The sequence below is a fragment of the Athene noctua genome, chromosome 18, assembly GCF_965140245.1.
Source record: "Athene noctua chromosome 18, bAthNoc1.hap1.1, whole genome shotgun sequence".
In the NCBI taxonomy this organism is placed as follows: Eukaryota; Metazoa; Chordata; class Aves; order Strigiformes; family Strigidae; genus Athene; species Athene noctua.
In genome coordinates this window covers 216,391-234,616 of record NC_134054.1, presented here as the reverse complement: position 1 = coordinate 234,616, position 18,226 = coordinate 216,391, and the positions used below count along the sequence as shown (strand labels likewise).

At 39.1% G+C, this 18,226-nt stretch overlaps 1 protein-coding gene across 1 annotated transcript; it reads left to right on the top strand.

Moving 5' to 3' along the window:
• The first annotated feature begins 423 nt into the window (after nt 1-423).
• GSG1L2 (GSG1 like 2) lies at nt 424-13,307 on the top strand. The gene is made up of 5 exons (XM_074922039.1): nt 424-769; nt 2,363-2,410; nt 4,733-4,885; nt 8,686-8,797; nt 13,052-13,307. The coding sequence occupies exons 1-5, from the start codon at nt 460-462 to the stop codon at nt 13,305-13,307; spliced, it is 879 nt and encodes a 292-aa protein (XP_074778140.1). The 5' UTR covers nt 424-459.
• The last annotated feature ends 4,919 nt before the right edge of the window (nt 13,308-18,226 follow it).

Here is an 18,226-nt window from a genome sequence, read left to right as displayed (position 1 = left end):
TTTAGAACTGCAAGATTTGTTTATTTGCTAGCTGAGAAATGGAGAAGTTTGATCAGTCTGACTACACCTGCTGATCAACTTAAAAATGAATAATTTGTTTATATAAATAAGAATTTTCTGATCACATACTGGGGTACTTCCAATGCTTCTGTGTTGTTCTGTGTATCTTTACTCCAGTGAGTCATTGTACAAACTATAATTTATTGTCCTGCCTCCTCATATTTCTTTCACAAGACTTTACTGCTAAGCAGCACTGTCCAATATCCTTAATCTCTCCTGCCACATGATTTCTGGCCATGCCCATATCTGTGCTTTCTGTCTTAACTACTAAGCTGGTACAATTTTCTGAGAGGAATGAAGAATGAAACTGTAAATGCAGGCAGGTGTTTCACCAGGCAGATATAAACACAGCTTTGTAAAAGATTGTTTCTAGAACAGTTGATAGTGGAGTCCTGGAGGATGCCAGTGACAGTTCCAGCTGCAGACAGACGGCAGAGAGCCTTAGCAGCGTTTTCTCTCAGTTTTCTCTCTTTAGCCTTGTCCGTGACAGCATTCAGTAGCAGTTACTGGTGTGAAGGAGCAAGAAAAGTTGCCAAACCTCTCTGTACAGGACAGAGCAAAGGGCATCACTGCATCCACTCCAGTAGCCCTAATGCCAGCAACAGCAATGCTGTGCAGTACATTTGGGAGACAGGAGATGACAAGTTTGTTGACCGGAAGTTTCATGCTGGGATTTGGTATTCCTGTGAAGAAATTATAAATGAAGAAGGTGAGTAAAACCATGTAAATTTACTTAAGTAATCGGAGTTCTTCCTACTTATTTGGTGTCACATTCCTATTTGCTGCAATATGTATGCGTTTTAAAGGAAAAAGTATCCTTAAAAAGTTGCTCTTCTCTGGAAAGGGAGATCTTAAAGGGTACTACCTAGCCAATTCCTAAAAAATTCCTAGTAAATTCTGTAAAGAACTTTAGAGTGACAGGTTGTTGTATAGATTTGTGGTTTTTGTTGTTTTTTTTTTTTTTTTTTTTGTATTCTAACCAAAGAAGCAAAGTTAAGTTACTTTAACAGGAAAGTGTTTTATTTTTCTGATGGTCTTAGTCCCTTAGGCAAAAATGAATGTATTCACCTTAAATGGTTGCTTACAATCCCCTATGGCAACATAAAAAGCACAATGTGATTTTTGGTTTTAAAAATCATTTGAGCAATAATATCAGTGAGATATTTCACGGATTTCTTCTTAAGCACAGGTATTCCTACTTTCTTACTGTGATCTCACCTTTCATAAATCAAAGCAGTGACGATTATTTTCAAACTGCTAAAACATAATTTGGAGAATTACTAGTCATGAGTGGTGGCATTTAATTGCTTCTCTCTCTGTATGTAAATATCAGTAGAATGAAATTAGCTTGCCATTAAAGATAGTTTCTATTTAAATTTGGATCTTTGTATAAGGGAATTGCTTAGCTGGGTCAAGAAGTAGGGCATTTATTGTAAATTCAAATCAACACTAAGCTTTTTCCCTTATTGCCTTGATCAGTTTACAAATGACAACTATAACAAAACTTCAGAGAAATCAAATCAGCAGTCATCTGTGTTATACAATGAAAATGTTTTTGCAGTCACCTGTCCTCAAAGTCCAGTTCTACCAGAAGGTCTTGTAAATTGTGCAGTTTTAAAGTTGTAGATGTTGAAAATCAGAGCAAAGTACATGTCCAAATGACATCTTACATGTGGTGACTGCTATGGATAGTGAAGCTGTTCAATTTGTTCATCTGCTATGGAAGTTCTTTTCTTTTCAACTTGGTGAAGTTAGAAGCTAAAAAACCACACCCTGTGTTTTCAAAGCAGAACAGATTAATTCAAAGAGCTTTGATCACAGCATCTGTGTGGGGATCAGGAGGTCATATGGGCTTGAAAATCGAAGCTTACAGAAAGAAATTGGAGTCAAGCTTAGAAGAAATTTGTGTGAGCAGCAGCCTTGTTGCTGTAAGGAAAGCAAGTCTTCTTTCACAGGGAAGGAAGATGGTGTACAGACTGCCAGTCTTTCAAAGGAGTTCATCATTGTCCCATTCTGGCGTTCAGGTCTACAACTTTTTGGAAATCCATTCCTAGCTTTTCTCTAATCTCTCAGACTCTGCTTCTGCCTTAAAAAAGTCTGAAAGGATTCTCTAGTTAAGTCCCAGGAGTATGTCTATGTACAAGAGTCTGTGTGTGTGTAAATATACATCAGAAAGAGTTTCTCCTGATCTCTGTTTCTCAGTTTGTGACTTTATGATAGATTTTGCATTTTCTGCTTTCTATTAATTTATTTCATTACAGAAGAAAAAATAATCCTGAATATTATTTTTAAATTTTATTAGGTGAGAAGTGTAGAAGCTTCATCAGTCTGACTCCAGCTTCTGATCGAGGTAGGTATGCATATTTTTTTGTGTAAAATAAAACTTTCCTGATCACATTTACCAAGATAAATATACTGAATTTTTATATCAAAAATGCTTGCTTTAATCCCAGTTTTTTTGTTCTTTATTTAGTTTTTCAACTTCAAACTAAAGTCCACGATTTAAAATAGGAATCTATGTCTTTTGAAACCACTTCATTTGAATATGAATGTATTTTAAAATTACTTTGAATATAGGTACTGAAAGTAAAGATTTACAGATTTTGGTCCCTCTCTCCTCATACGTCCCTATTCCCAGTCAGGAATTTTGTGGCTTGCACGATGCAGCCTGCAGAGGGACAAGCAGTGTGTGAAGAGCAGGCAGTATGCTGAGGGGGCTTGAAGGAGATGTGTCTTGATAGCAGTCTGAATCCTCTCCCGGTACCTTACATGGATCTGCACGGAGGAATTTCCATTCTCCTGAAAGCAGAGAGTTGCCCTCTTTCTTTCAAATAACAGTTCATGTTCCTACAAAACATGCCTGCAGACACTGTTAATCTCTCCCCTCCAATGTAAACCCTATCACTGATGCAATTAGACCAGTCACTTTGCAAGTGACTGATTCAGAACAAAGTCTTCCTTCTCCCTGGAGTTGAAACTGCATGTCCAGGATACTAGTACTTACCTAGATATGCTATTTCAGCCCCTTGGAGAAGGAGAAATACTCAGTGTCTGAAGGCTAGTTCTCCTTCCCTCTATTTGTCACTGCACAAATAATTCAAGATTTTTATACCATGTGAAAAAAATATAAACAAGATGTGGTTCTTAGTCACGTAGGCTAAGGAGCGGTGGATTATGACCCTGCCCTGAAAGCCCCTCACACGTGAAACCACTGGTGGACATAGTGTTGAAACTAACTCTGTGAACAGCATTGGCAAATGCCACAGGCAGGTCAGATCAGGACACTTAAGACAACATCTAGGTACCTGATAACCACACTGAGAAGCTATCCCTGCGTAGTGAAATCCCCTGTGGGAATAGACTCCTGCCCCACACAGGAGAAGACCGAGTTTGTGTTCTGCACATGCATATAACTGCTGTGCACACAGAACTCGGGATGTGTCAGGAGCACCCCTCCTGAATTTATTATCCCTAGGCATCATACCCAGGGATTATCACAGCTGACCAGTGCATATGTAACAATGATCACTTATCAAACATGCTGAGATGCAAACTCTCATAGCTGGAGCAGCCAATACTGTTGGGCAATGTAAGAACTGGAGTTCTTGAACAAAATCAGAACTGTGTATTGAGGCAAAGAATTTTTTGAGAAACAAACCTTGTCCAGCAACCCCTACACACAGCCTGGACCAAGAATTTAATGTCTAAATGGCCTTTGAATAAGAGAAGTCCCACAGACACAGCCAAAGCCCACAGTAGGGCTTATTTACCACACAAACATTGTTTCCTGACATACGTAGTGTTTAGTAATCAATTACATGTCTTAACTTAAAACCAGAAAAAATGCTATCCCTGTTAGTATATACCTTCACATGCAATCACTGTTTGAATCTACAACCAGGTGTCTCAGGCCACACTTACTTGTTTTTAAAAAGGCTTGGGAAGGTTGTTGGTCAGTTCTTGCTATGATCTGTACACAGGAAGACCTCCTGCTCCTGACTGTGGGACATTAGCATGCTAATACTAAAACAGCAGGTTGAGAGACTTTAGTGGAAAGATTAACTTCTTGCATAAGACATAATTAACAGATAATCAGAAATAGATTAATTAGAAGATACCCAGAGAAATGAATCTCAGTGAAATCTGGAGGCTAACAAAGGCTTCTCTGTCCGAAAAAATCAAGATCCTGTTTGGTGGAAAATTAAACCTACTAGGAAGATTTTATTTAATGACTAGACCCTCAGGCCATGTGGCTGTGTGTGCAGCCTTCAGTTTGCTAGTGGGCTAACATGGTCTTCTGTTTTGGTACAGTTCTTTCTGGACTCAGCAACCATGATGTCAACAGCTAGATAATCAAATGAACTTTGGTTCATGGTAATTTTATAGTAGCTACTGAGTATAAAACCGTACTGCCCCACCTGTACTGTAAGTTTCTTAAGTGTATAGCAGGAATGTGCAAGTGCTCTTCCACTAAACAGACAAATCAGTCGAGGGAATTATAATGTAGGGTGTCCACTGACCTTGAAGTCTTCCTGTAGGTGTTATAACAGCATCCTCACAGCCTCTGAGCTTTTGTTTGATGTTGTGCAAACAATATAAATGAAGAAGAAAGAAATGGTAAAGATACTGAATGACTGCTTATAACATCAGTGTTATTAATTTGATTTTCCAGGGGTTTTCTGGCTGTCTATTGTAGCAGAGTTTCTGTACATCATTTTGCTTCTGACTGGAGCCATTCTTATGTCAATAGAAATGTGCTACTGCAGTGGTGTCATTGATGGGCTAAAGATCAACGCCTTTTCAGCAGTAGTCACCGTGCTAGCAGGTACAGTTAAGGATCTCAATTTATTGCATCCAGAAAATGCAACATAGATAGACTTCCATCTAAAAATTAGTAAGTGTTCAAGTTTCAAAACTATTACAATACCTATGGAGATGCTAACAATACAAGACGTAGAAAAATTTAATGGAAAATATTATTTTTAATTAAGCATTTCACAATATGATTATTTTAATACTTATTTATAGTTTTTACTATTTTAATTATTTTAATTTTATAATTTTAAATTTCGTTGTCAAAGGTAAAAAAGTAACATACTCTTCCAAATAGCTTGATTTTTTAAATTTCCAACATGTTAAGTATAAAAATAGGAATAATCAAATTAAAATAGGATTTTTAGGAAGGAATAAAATGTATTTGGATAACTGTTAGTAGAGAATCATTATGAAAGTTGTTTTTCATTTTCTGCATGTTACTTCTTTATCCAGTGCTATTTAACCATGTTATCCTGGGCAAATTCAGTTTGGAAGAAACTTCAGAGGTTTCCTTGTCCAGTCTAAGGAATCTGGTCTGAGTTGTGTTGAGTGGGAAGAAGTTGGACCAGAGACTTCTGAAGGTGTCTTGCAGCTGAAGTACTCCGATTCTGTCTATATTATAGAATTGTTACTGAGGAATGTTGCAGTAAAACCAGCAGTTAAGGGTAACACGGAAAATGTTTCCTAGAGTTACTAATTTTAGAACCAGAAGCAATCATACTATTTATTTACTGTAATTTCTTGTGGAACACATGCCACTGTGCTTCATATGGTCAGGCTTGTTTAGAATTCAAAGTGATTTGTACATGGAGAAAACATATCTTTTATGGCACCTAATTGCAAGTCAAACACCTGGCAGATGATGAATTAATCTCAAGATTGTCTTGGTCAAAATTTTGGACTTTGATCCTAATCCTAATGTTTCTGGATTTAGCGTTCATACATTTGTGATTGTTGTGCTTTTCTTCATGATTTAAAGATTTTTATTATACTTTATCCTCTTAAACATGATCATGAATGTAATTAATTTACTAATCTCATTTTTGTTGACTAAATAATTTAAATTCATTAAACATCTGACCATGATAATGCAGAAGAAATAATTTTCTCCTGTTCTGCAGAAGCCTTTGCATAGTTGCAGACAACTAATTACATGTCTCCATCTTCTCTAAAAGAAATGTTTGAGAAATATATCATATGACTTCACATGTATTTCTAAGATCACTCTTGATTCTCTAGTCTTTCTCTAGCCCTGTTTTTGCACAATATTCTTAGAGGGCAGTGCTAAATGTGGACATCAGGCTGAACAACCAAGGACTTTAACAAACACAATTTATATTCCAGATGGTGACTTCTGAAACACTCTAATTTTGCTTAATTATTTGGAAGTGTAAAGCTTCTGGGGACCCATCACTCTGCCCTGAGTTAGTCCAAACTCTCTTAAACCTTTCCTGACAGATATTTGTCTACCCTCATCTTAAAAATTCCCCAGGGTCAATAAAACCCCATCACCAAAAAAACCCCACAACAAACCAATGTTCTCTCTTTGGAACTAAAGTTTCTGTCACCTTCTTAGGAAATGTATTCCAATTCATACTGTTCTAAATATTTTCTTCATGTCTAATCTAAAGCCCCAGCTGCTGTAATTTTTTTGCAGCATTTCTTTTCGGTTACCCACGTGCAACAGAGAGCAGATGATTCCTTCGTCCTTGCAGTTAACTTTTACACATTTGAAGATTTCTCTCTCAGCTCCCTAGAGTTCAGAGAGCAGTTCTTGGACTTTGCTGCCTGTGAACTCTGAGAACCTGCTGGAATATCTCCTTTCTTCTGAATGACTTTCCTGAAAGGTGTTCAACTAGTTAAAAATCGCTATTCTCACCAGTTCTACTAATTACCTAATACCCCCCCCCCCATTTCTCCTTTATCTCACCAAACCTCATGATCCACTGTCACATCTATTTCCAAAGGAATAGTGAGCTTTATTCAACTCTTTAGATAGTTTTGCCCACTATTAGCAGATTTTCCCTCTCCCAATAATCATAAATATTCAATTTTATTAATAATCTTTTTGGTTTGGGCATGTACACTATTAAGGAGGCTACACAGCAAGCTTTTCCTGGACATTCTGTTTACTTCCTCTAGTAAAATTTTTTTAAATATTAAAAAGTGGAAGAGCATCTGTCTTAGCTATTAAAAATGTATAAATCTTTTGTAGATATAAACCAAATCTAGTTGCCGTAATCTGTAATGCAGATATAATTTCTTATGCTCTTTATTCTAGCAGACAAATGCAAATTAAAATTCAGCTACTGGAAACAGTACCTGCATAATTCTAGCTATATTGAAAACACAATTTAAAAAACCTGTTACAGTATTTAACTATTGAAATAAACCATGTTAAAGCTAGGGTTTGACTTTCTCAGTTTCCTCAGTCTTTAGCACTGATTGAATAAAATCCTAAAATGTATCTTCCATCTTGTGCAGAACATGGTGACTTAAAAGAAAAATCACAGTGTGAAATTTTCTTACCATAGCTATGTGGGTTTATAACATCCCACATGAAGCTTTTGACCCTACAGAAACGATTATTCTGATCTGTGAATGTTTTCTCTTAAGTACACGTGCACTGCTAGTTAACTCCACTGCTATGAAATACACATTATTGATACCACTGTCCTGCTGCCTTCAGTGGCCTTTGTTGAAAATGAACATTGACAGTCACCCATCTATGACTGTGCGTGCCTATCTATTTATATCTTTTACATCTATATCTAATATATCTATATTAGTTAAGCTTTCACCATTTCTCAGGCACCAAACTGCCCTGATGCCACTGCTGAAATTTGAGCATGACTCAGAATTTAATCCTTGTACAAGAGCTAAGAGGAGAGCTCCCGTGCTGGAGCTCATGTTCACACTCCACTTATATGCACTTCTAGGCAGCTACACCGGAGGATTCAGGACAGACATTCGTGTAAATCAAAAATAGCGATGAGGTACCACCTCTCTGGTGAGAGGTGAACGGCTGGTCTCCATTCTCTAATAGCCGCACTGGCAGTCAGGCTACTCTCTGCGGACAGTTTATTAAGGAATGTGCTACCAGGGTGCCAGTTAACTACCAAGTGCATGTTTCACAGCATGAAGCCTCTTGGGTTTTGTGCTACATGTTTCAGGCAATACCAGTACTTCAGGGAAGACCATTTCCCAGTGATTACTGAAGCCAGGTCATTATCAGCCCTGACTTGTTATGCCTGAGGACATGTGTCCTAGACTGGGAGATAAGTGTGCTAGCTAGCTAGTTTTGTAAGAATTCATGAAACAGACCTACTTTGGGAACACCTAACAAATTGGTCTTGAGAGTTTGGTGGAGGACTGTCTGCTCTGAAAAGCTAATCTGTTTTAGACAGTGGGATAGTTGATTACTGCAAAGGTATTTATGGATTTGTCAGTGAAGCTGGAAATAAAAAAATACATGTTCACAGGGAAGCTCACTGCTGGAAGATAAAATGTTAAAGGAAAACCAATACCCTTAAGATTAGGCAGCAGCCTAGCAGCAATTTTGAAAATTAAATTATTAAATATAAGCCCATTTCATAATCTAGATTTCCAGTGCTTTTTAATGGCCATTAAGTGTTCGTTCACTTTTTCATTCACCTACATAACTTTGATAAATCTGGCTGCAATTAAGGCCCTGGGAAAGGGCATGTGACTCCATGCCTCAAGTGCTCAAGGCACAACTGTAAAAAGTTGAGAAAGAAGAATGCCTTCAATTTACATGTTCCAATGTTGTTATGATATTGTATTTTTTAGGTCTCCTGGGCATGGTTGCTCACATGATGTACACAACTGTATTTCAAATGACTGTGAATCTTGGTCCTGAAGACTGGAGACCTCACACATGGGATTATGGCTGGTCCTATTGGTACCTATTTATATTTGGTTCTTCCATTACATTTCAGTCACTTCACCCTATGTTCAAGGAATGTAACAAATTTAAGTAATGGGTCTATCTTATTTCAGTTCTGGGGATGCAGCTGTTTTTCTCCAAGTTCAGTTATTTTATTGTTGCATAGAATGTATAAGCTTGTGAATTTTGCATTTGCCATCCTTTAGACAGTACAGAGACCTCCAACTGCTCTGCATGAAGCAGAGGTCCTTCTCCATACACATCAGACCCAGGTTTAGTACCCTAATTTCCCAGGTTACCTACCTTGCATAAGTTGTTTAAAACTCTTCCAGTTTTAACCATTTAGGTTGATTTTTTCCTTATCAGATATATGCTTCAGGTTGTATGTGGAGTGTAAATCAAAAATCAATCAGGACCAAAATTTTGGGTCAGTAGAACAGAGTTTAAACTGTTTGTCTCTTTTATATGTGCTCTGGCAGCTGAGATCACAGCTCATTGTCGCTCATTCTTTCTACTCTTATTGTACTGACAAGAACTTATGATGCAGGCTTCCTAGGGATTATTGCAGTGAAATAAGGGGTTTCTTCTGTCTTTTGTTCTGTTACTTTTCACCTTCCTAAGAATTCAAATCTCATTCAAAGGTCACTGTATATTGTTTTGAATCTTTCCAGGAGTCTGTTTCCCAAGTCGTAGTGGTTTGTTTGAAGCTATTGTTACATGTTTATAAATGGAGTTGTTTCTCTAGTGCTCTCAAATCACTGAAGGATGGGCCTGGTCAGTACTCCCAAGCTGGAGATTAACCAGATCATGACAAATGGTGTATCTCATCCTGTTTGTCCAGCAGATGAGGTAGCCCATCATCCATATATCACTCACTTGCTGGAATTGGAAAGAGTGATCCCCCTCCTGTCAGGAAGAACTGGTTTGACAAAGTCCAATACCAAATATCCGGACAACATCCTGGATAATGTCCAGGGGCTACCCGGATACCTATGGGTAACATAGGAACTGTGCAGGATCCTCAAACACTGTTTTCTTCTCTCCTTTCAAACTTAGATACTTTTTGCTTCTTTGACTCTCACTTCCATTCATTCATGTTTTCCACTGAACAGTGGTCAGTGGAAAGAGGAGTGTTCCTTCATTACTTCCCCCTTCCTATGGGAGTGGAAACAGAATTGCAGACTGGTACTGAGAAGCCTGTTCCCTCCTTTCCATCCCACTGGGAGGAGAAGAAAACCACCCAAATCACTGCCAGTATTGCTGTTTCTGACACAACTCCACTGATGCCACTATCGTCAACATCATTGTGTTCACGTACTACAGCCAGCTGCCTTCTGAGCTCCTGGACTAATGACTTTCATCATGTGGCACCTACTCAGGAACTGAGGATTTCATGGCTGCCTTCTAATGATTCAGAGCAGCCTGGGCTGTTGAATGTCCAAAGAAACACTTCTACCAACACAAGAATTTCCAAGCCATTGGTACCTGCATACAGGAAGACATCGAGGAGATGGTCTGTGTGGTGCCTGTTTTCTAATCAATTCATTTTTCTGTCAAGAATCACTTTCTTATTTCCTTTTTTTTTTTTTTTTTAGCCTAAAGGCAGCTGCATCATGCTTTTTGATAGTAATCTAAAAATAAATCAAAGCATACATACAGGTATCTCATTGTCTCCTCCCAGCTGCCTCTCAGTTTCTTTCCTCTTACCTCTTCTGATAACCTACATCTGCATCTCCTTTCCTGTTGTATGAACCCTTATCTTCAGTCTCCCTTGGCTGCTCTCCCATTGACTGTATATGAGAATCTTGTCTGATGGTGAGACAGGAAGGATGTTGAAGCTATTTGTCTTTTACAAGAAGAAAGAGAACAGATGCCAAAAAAAGGGGCATTAATGATAATACCTAAGACTCCCTTTGTAATTGCCTCAGCACCCACTTGTGGCCAACAATGTCACCAAGACCATGACAGGGGCATGGGCAGGAAGTACAGGCAAAGACTTTGCCACTTTTACATTGGGACTTAAAATGATCTCCTCAGTAACCAAAAAACCACAAAGAATTTGGTCCATGGCAGCAGCTTTTCACCCCAATCACTAGACCTCACAGAGCAGCTGTCACAGTTCCTTCTCTGTCCTTGCATCCAGCTGCTGTGGCCAGAGTTTTTTTTCACCTGGCCTAGGAAGCATGAAGACCTTTCTTTTTCCTTTACAGTGCTGGAATTACTAATGATAAATAGACTCACATCTCTTTAATAAATCTCTCCATGTCTCTCTTTTCTTCAGCAGCTTTCCTAGAGTTTGGAAGATGTTTCTATTATTGGTGATCTCTCACTCTCCTTGTGTTTATCAGATTGAGGCATCCTCACATCAAGAGATAGCATTTTCTCTCTAAAGCCCAGCCCTGTACTAAATTTCCATACACACCTCATACAGTATACTCCATGTAGTAAAAGAAAAACTCATAATCCGTGTGAGCTTCTATCAGCATTTCTCTTACGCAGATGAATGACTGGTTGCTTTAGTTTGCTGCTTTGTTGAGCAGATCTGTTTGATTTCCCCTTTTGTTATTCTTTGGGCAGAATTGAAATTGAATACTCCCCTTCTTGAAGCTGAGTTTCCACTGCAGCCAAACTGCCCTTTACTCTCTGACTCTCTCAATGGCAAGACTTCACTTACTTCCTTCCTCAGTTCTCTCTTGTCAGATGGGAGACTTTGTATTTTTTCCAAATTGTTTATAGAAAAGGAAACATTTCTGGCAAAAACTTTGAAGAATTAAAGTGATATACTTCTCTCATTGTCAAAGGAAACCATTTAGTTCTGTCTTTTGATATTTCTCTTTTAACACAATATTGACCTTCAAGAGAATCTGATCATAAGAGATTAATTTCTTTCAGTCTTTGCTAAGAGGCCTTTATAGAAGATTTCTTGAAATTGGTTTCTTACCCTCATGTGACTGAGTCCTTCAAAGGGCTTCAACAGATGGATTAGGAAAAGCACCTTCAAAAAAAGCTGTCCTTCATAATATCAGTTCTATCAATTTGTCTACTAATGCTACTGTTTCAATTATTCAGTTGGTTTAATCCACAGGTTGCACACTACCACAGGTAGGTCTGCTTTCCCATTCTTGCTCCATTTGAGTGTGAGAGTAAATCTACCTGCTTCTGGTGATCTTCCCTGTTCTTGCTATCTCTGTTATAAAAGCTCTCTGCATCTGAGAGTTAGTCAGGGTGTAGCCTGACTGACTTTAGGAGCAAAGATAGTTTAAACTGCTCCCCTTCTCCCCACTTCTAGGAGTCATTCACATCTATGTGTCAGACTCCACCATCATCAAACTCTGTCAACACATCTGGTTGTCTGATCACTGTGGAAACCAATCCTGGCTACAAATAATGCTTAAAAAAAAAAAAAAAAGGATTTATTAAGAAGCCTATATGAGTTTCTTGAACTACAGCAAGGATGTGGGAACAAACAGCTCTAAGGGAAAGGAGAGATAAGCTGGTGTTTCTTAAACTGATTTCTCCATGAAACCACATGTTTTTGTTAGATAATCATAACCTTGTCATGCTAAGAAAGGCTCTCATAAGTAAGTTCCTCCACTATGAACTCCAATTCCTTCTGCTGTGGCCATGTGTTTACATATTACTTTTACACCTTCAGCATCCATTGCCATTTCAGTAGTCTGGAAGTTTCACACATTTTTAGCAAATTGTACCTCAATGTCATTTTTTAGTTCTGTCTTCTTATGATTTTACTTTCAACATTTCAGAGTTCATGTTCTTTTCTTTCTGTTTAGTCAGGACTTGTATTTTCTCAGGAATGTGTTTCAGTGACTTTTTTAGACAGCTAATCAGTTGTGCCTTCTCTTTTCTTTTTAACCCTTTTGGATACCTGGCACACATTTTTCTCATTGTCACTTGTGAGATTCGTAGCCTCAGTAACTGCACCTTTAAAAATTTTTACACATCCTCTTTTTTTTTTTTTAATAGTTCCTCTTTCTGATATTAAGCTTTAAGTGGAGTAAATGGAAATTCTGAGGTAGAGTTTCAATAAACAGGAATATTAAATGTGAATATTATAACCAATATGTAGAGGTCAACTACATTAGTCAGGTATGTAGATGGTCATTAACCAAGAATCTTTCTTTCTTCCCAACTATGCTTCTCTCCCTGACACACACTGATATAATCATGTGCATGCAGTGTTTTCAAAAATAAAATTGAAGGACGTATGGAAATGTTGTGCTAATTTCTGTTAAACCTTTTTGTTTATAGCCTCGCATGGGCTTCCTTTGCTTGCTGTATGGCTGCAGCTGTCACCACAATTAACAAATATACAAAAACTATTTTGGAATTCAAGCACAAAAGAAAAACGCTGGCAAGGAGTTTAAAGATTAAATACAAGTTTTCTGATCATACAGCTCCAGAGAAAGCTTGGAATGTGTATGTGAACTCTTTTCACAACAGTACAGAAGACCATGCACACCCAATAAAAGGCTTGCATCAACTGACCACTGTTTCAGTTCTGTAAATCTGAACCATATCTCAAGGCATCCTGTAAATCATAATGCTAGATCAGAATGAAACAGTATTAACTAATGAAAATGTATATTTATATAGCATATTTATTTTTCTTAATAAATAAATTATATTTCCATGAATGTTTCAAGGAAGTCTTAGTATTTAAAAGTAGTTTCTGGTGTCCCAGTTCAGGAAATGACAGTGACACAGATTCTCCACTGCTCTGATTCTTATGCAGTCTCTAGCGTTAATATAAGTATATGAGTTTGTTAGAATTTCAGAGCATTATGGATTTCCTTTATTGAAAAGACTGTAAAAGATCCCATCCCAACACCCAAATCCACAAAGAGTAAGGCAGCAAATAATGCAATTCACGTGTGGTGCATGGTTTGAATAATTTATTTGTTATTAAAGGTACAATCTCTCCAGGAAAATCTGTGTATTACAGCTTAAGATTCAAGAGTTTCATCATATGCATAGAGGTAGGATTTGTTGTGAAAGAAAGGCTAATAGAGTGAAGAGGCTTTCAATGTAGATACTAGTCATTTAATATGGTTAGGAAAGCAAACAGAAAGCTGGAAGACACATGGTTGTAGCCAGCACACAACTCACCTGTGAAATTCTCTAGGTATCATTCTGGCAACAGTGACAGAATCAAAATTTGATTTGTGATTATTATGCATGAAGAATAATCTACAGTCACATTAAAGATGGGAAAGTAGAAATTATTACATTCGTCGTAGATCAGGAATTTGCAGCTGCTCTGCTCTCAAGATCGGTGTGGAGTTTCCCTATGGAACTAGGCCATGTGTACCTAGTCTCTTGGATACCAGTTTTTCTCCATTGTTGTATGAATCCTCCCACGAATGAACCCTTTAGGAAACGCACTCATGAATGGTGGGTAGCGGAGGCCTTACTGAGCAACTCTGGGTTTTAGAAAAATCACTATACATTTTTTTTCAGGCAAAATGATCCTAACATAAACATAGTTTGAACTTGTTATGCCAGCAGAACCCCTAGTATGTCAGTTTATGGCCAGTGATGATGGAGTTGATAATAGATTATCACAACAAAGCCCAATTAGCTCAGAAGGAAACAATGTCCCATTAGTGGCAAGAGAGGAACATTGAGAGACAATAAAGTGAGATGACATAAGCCAGTCTCCTCAGAAGGGAGGTGGTTGGTGGTAGGAAGTCCACCAAGGGGTAGGTGGCAGGCACCTGGGCCCAGCCTCCATCTGCTATGTAACTGGCCTTTGGGAGTGCTCTGACCTCAGGACAGGCAGTTTGTGGGCAGGATGCAGGCAGAGGCCTCAGACACTGCTTGGACTGTTGCTGGCTGCTGGTGCTTGCAGTTTGCACAAGAGTTCTGGGCTCTGCTTCTAGTTCTTCTTGGAACAAGTTCAAAGCTAGTCATATCCAAGTTGCAGGTGGGAAGAGCTGACTCCCAATCAGGGACTTTCAGGCACTCATGCAGCTACTCCTAGGGAGAGAGCTATACGACTGCTGGACTGCAAGCCTAAGGCCCAGAGCATCACTCTTCAAAGCAGAAGAAGAAGGCAGTGTTCAGCACTGGTGGTGACATGTCAGCAGGCGTTGCCCCCAGCACCAACCTGGACAATTGTTCCAGGAACATCAGAGGTCTTGACCCAGACTGGGCTCCTGAGGAAAGATGAAAGGCTCTGTCTGGGTCTGGGTCCCCTTGCTGGAGCTGGAGCAGGTGAAGGCAGCACCCATACCTGTAGAAGGTGTGCTGTGACTGTGAAGCTTATTGAAGTTAAGGAGCTGTGGGAGGTGGTGAGAAGGCTGCATAGCACAAGGGATGATGAAAAAAAGATTGACAAGATCTTCACAGAGACACTGCAAAGGTGAGAAGCCTGAGCTCCTGTAATGGACAGAAGGAAGACCATCCGGAGACTGTGCTCACTGGAGATTCCCAGGAGCAGGAATGCTGGATATAGTGGCTTCTGACAAGAAGACAACTCTATCAGCAGATCTGAAACTGAAGAATAGATTTTGGTCTGTGACCACAGGCAAGAGGCTGAAAGCTCTGTCTGGGGAGCATTCAGAACCAGCTAAGTGTGAAACATGCAGCAGAAGCAGTGGAGCATGGCAAGTGACACTAGTGGGACGCTGTGCCCTTTGGGGGTTGGAAGCCACTATCTGGTTTCCTGACTTGCTATGCAGGGATGTTTGCTGTTTGTTGGGGGCTTAGATCTGAGGTGTTTCAGGGAGACTGCTGAAGCCTGTCCAACCTTCAGACTATGATTCCATGCTGATTATCCCTGTGGACACCAATGATACAACTGGGGAGACCTTGACCATGTCAAGAGTGACTGTCACTCTAGAGGGTGAAGGTGTAGGACATGAGGGCCCAGGTGGTGTTCTCATTGATCCTGCAAGGACAAGGCTTAGAAGCAGGGCATGGATCCTGCGCGTCAACACTTGATTGGGTACAGATGGTCCTGGTGACAGGGGTTTGGCTTTGACAACTGTAGGTGTCTCTCAGGATGAGGAAATGCTGGGGCGAAACAGGGTCTACTTGGCAAAGCTGGACAAAATTGTCTGTGTGTCAGGCTGGCCAACCTGCAGAGAAAAACGTTCAACTAGGAATAACTAAGGAGGGAGATGTTGCATGAGGTAAAGTCAACAGTGATGGAAAGCAAAAGGTGCAAGGTGACAGGAAAAAAATGAGACCTCAGGAATGATAAAACAGGGTGAAGAAACCCCCCCTTAAGTGTATGTTCACAAATACAAACAGCCTGTGAAACAAGTGGGAGGAACTAGATCTCCACATGTAGTTGATGATCTGCAATATCATTGAAATAGAGATGTGGTTGCACAACTGGGCTGCTGTGATTGCTGAAGATTAACTCTGTAGAGAAAGACTTGGGGATCTTGCTGAACTGAGACCACAGCAAGCCAAAAATGTGCCCGACAGAAAGAAACCAACAGCATCTTGGGCTATATTGGCAGGAATATACCCAGTAGATCCAGGGAAGTGATTATTTCCTGCCACTTAGTATTCATTAGTTGACATATAGAATACTGTGTCCAGTTTTGGGCTCCACAGCACAGAAAACATGGGAACAAAGTTGATTAAGATTGGCAGATGGTCACAAGATAGTGAGGGGGCTGGAGCACGTGTGATATGAGAAGAGACTGAGGCTTTTTCTGCCTGCAGAGGAGACCTTAGAGAGATCTGAAACCCTCTAATATTTACAATGTCTAACAGTCTTCCAGTTTCTACAAGGAGGTTATTTATTACATGGAGCCAGGCTTTTCGCACTGCTGCATTGTAGGAGAATGAGAAACACTGGGCATAGGTTCAGATAAGAGAGGCTTGGACTGGATATAAGAAGATACTTCCCCATGATGAAGACTGTCAAGCAGAGAAACAGGCTGTCCGGAAGAGTCTGTATAGTCTATTACCAACTTCTAAGCATTCATGAACACCTTAAAAACAAATAAACAAATGTAAAATGGCATCTGTGACTGGGGTAGACTGTGTCCTGCCAGCCAAGACCTTATTTTATAGAGCACTGTGGGACTCGCTAAAGGAAGTCAGTCAGGTATTTATACCCAAAGTCATCTCCTGGTCCCTTCACCAGGGTTTGCTTGTTTTACTCTACTTAACTTTTCTGCACTTTAATTTTCAGCATTTTCAGCATTTGGTATTCATCCAAATTTTCCCATACAGTAGAAAAACTGACAGGATCACATATTCTGTCTGGGATAATATCAAAATTATCTTGGTTGGAGACCAACAGCACAACTCACCTATACCTATAGACTCACACAGAATTATAGAACAATTTAAGTTAAAAAGTACCTTTGGAAGTTGCTGGCCTAACCTCCTCTCTCAAAGCCAGACCAATTAGATGATGTTGTTTAGAGCCTTGAACAGTTCAGTTTTGAGTATATTCAAGAAGTGAGATTTCCTGACCTCACTGGCAACTTGTCCCAGTGCTTGTCTACTGTAATTCTGGAAAAAATAGTTCCTAATATTTAATCAGAATTTCATGTGTTCCAATTTGTGTCCATTATCTTTTTTTCTTCCATTGTGTACGTCTGAGAAGTCTGGCTCCATCTTGTCTGTATCATCCCACTAGGTAGCTGTAGAAAGCAGTAAGATTTCCCTTTTCATTATTAGAAAAGTATTTTGTTCATTGCAGCATGCTGAGTGTTCTGAAACTGTCACCTTCCACTCTGCAGATGAAAAAAGCAGCTGAGAGAGAGTTTGGTATCCACTCTAGTAGAAGTAGTCTCAATCCCTTGAGACAAGATTTTTTTCCTTTATTCCTTCCGTTTGTTTCACATACTGTTTCTGTTTCACGTATTGTTTCTGTTTCTAACATCTTCACTGATAGAGGAATTATTCATTATTTCATCTGACTTTCTTCTTTTCTTCTTTTATAATAACTGTGGTCTTTTTACAATAGATTTTTACCTATCTCATGTTGTTCCTGGGTGTCACTGATGAATTTCCACCTTATCCAGGAGCGTATTTGCTTGGTGCCTACAAAATCTTTAAAAGATCTTTAAATTATCTAATTTAACTGCCTCTTTTTTCTTTTTTTCTTTCTTTTTTTTTTTTTTTCTTAGCGTGCAGTTTATACTCACAGACTGGTAGTCTCTACCATATGCTCTTTCTTCAGGATTGTTTCTCACAGTGGTTTGCACTCATATAAAATACTGTATGTGGACAAGAGCTTTTAAATAATTGTGCAATAGGACCCCCATCCTGATCAGTTCTTAAATCTCAGATGACCTGGTTTTCTCACATTCAGGAAGGTCTTCTGTTGGATGTCTGGTAAACAAAATCACTCAGTGAAATGCAAGACTTCTTATCCTTGTTTGCAACACATGTTTTCACATTCTGGCCCTTGTTTTAACTTTTGACTCCCAGATTGTAGGTGTCAATAATTCT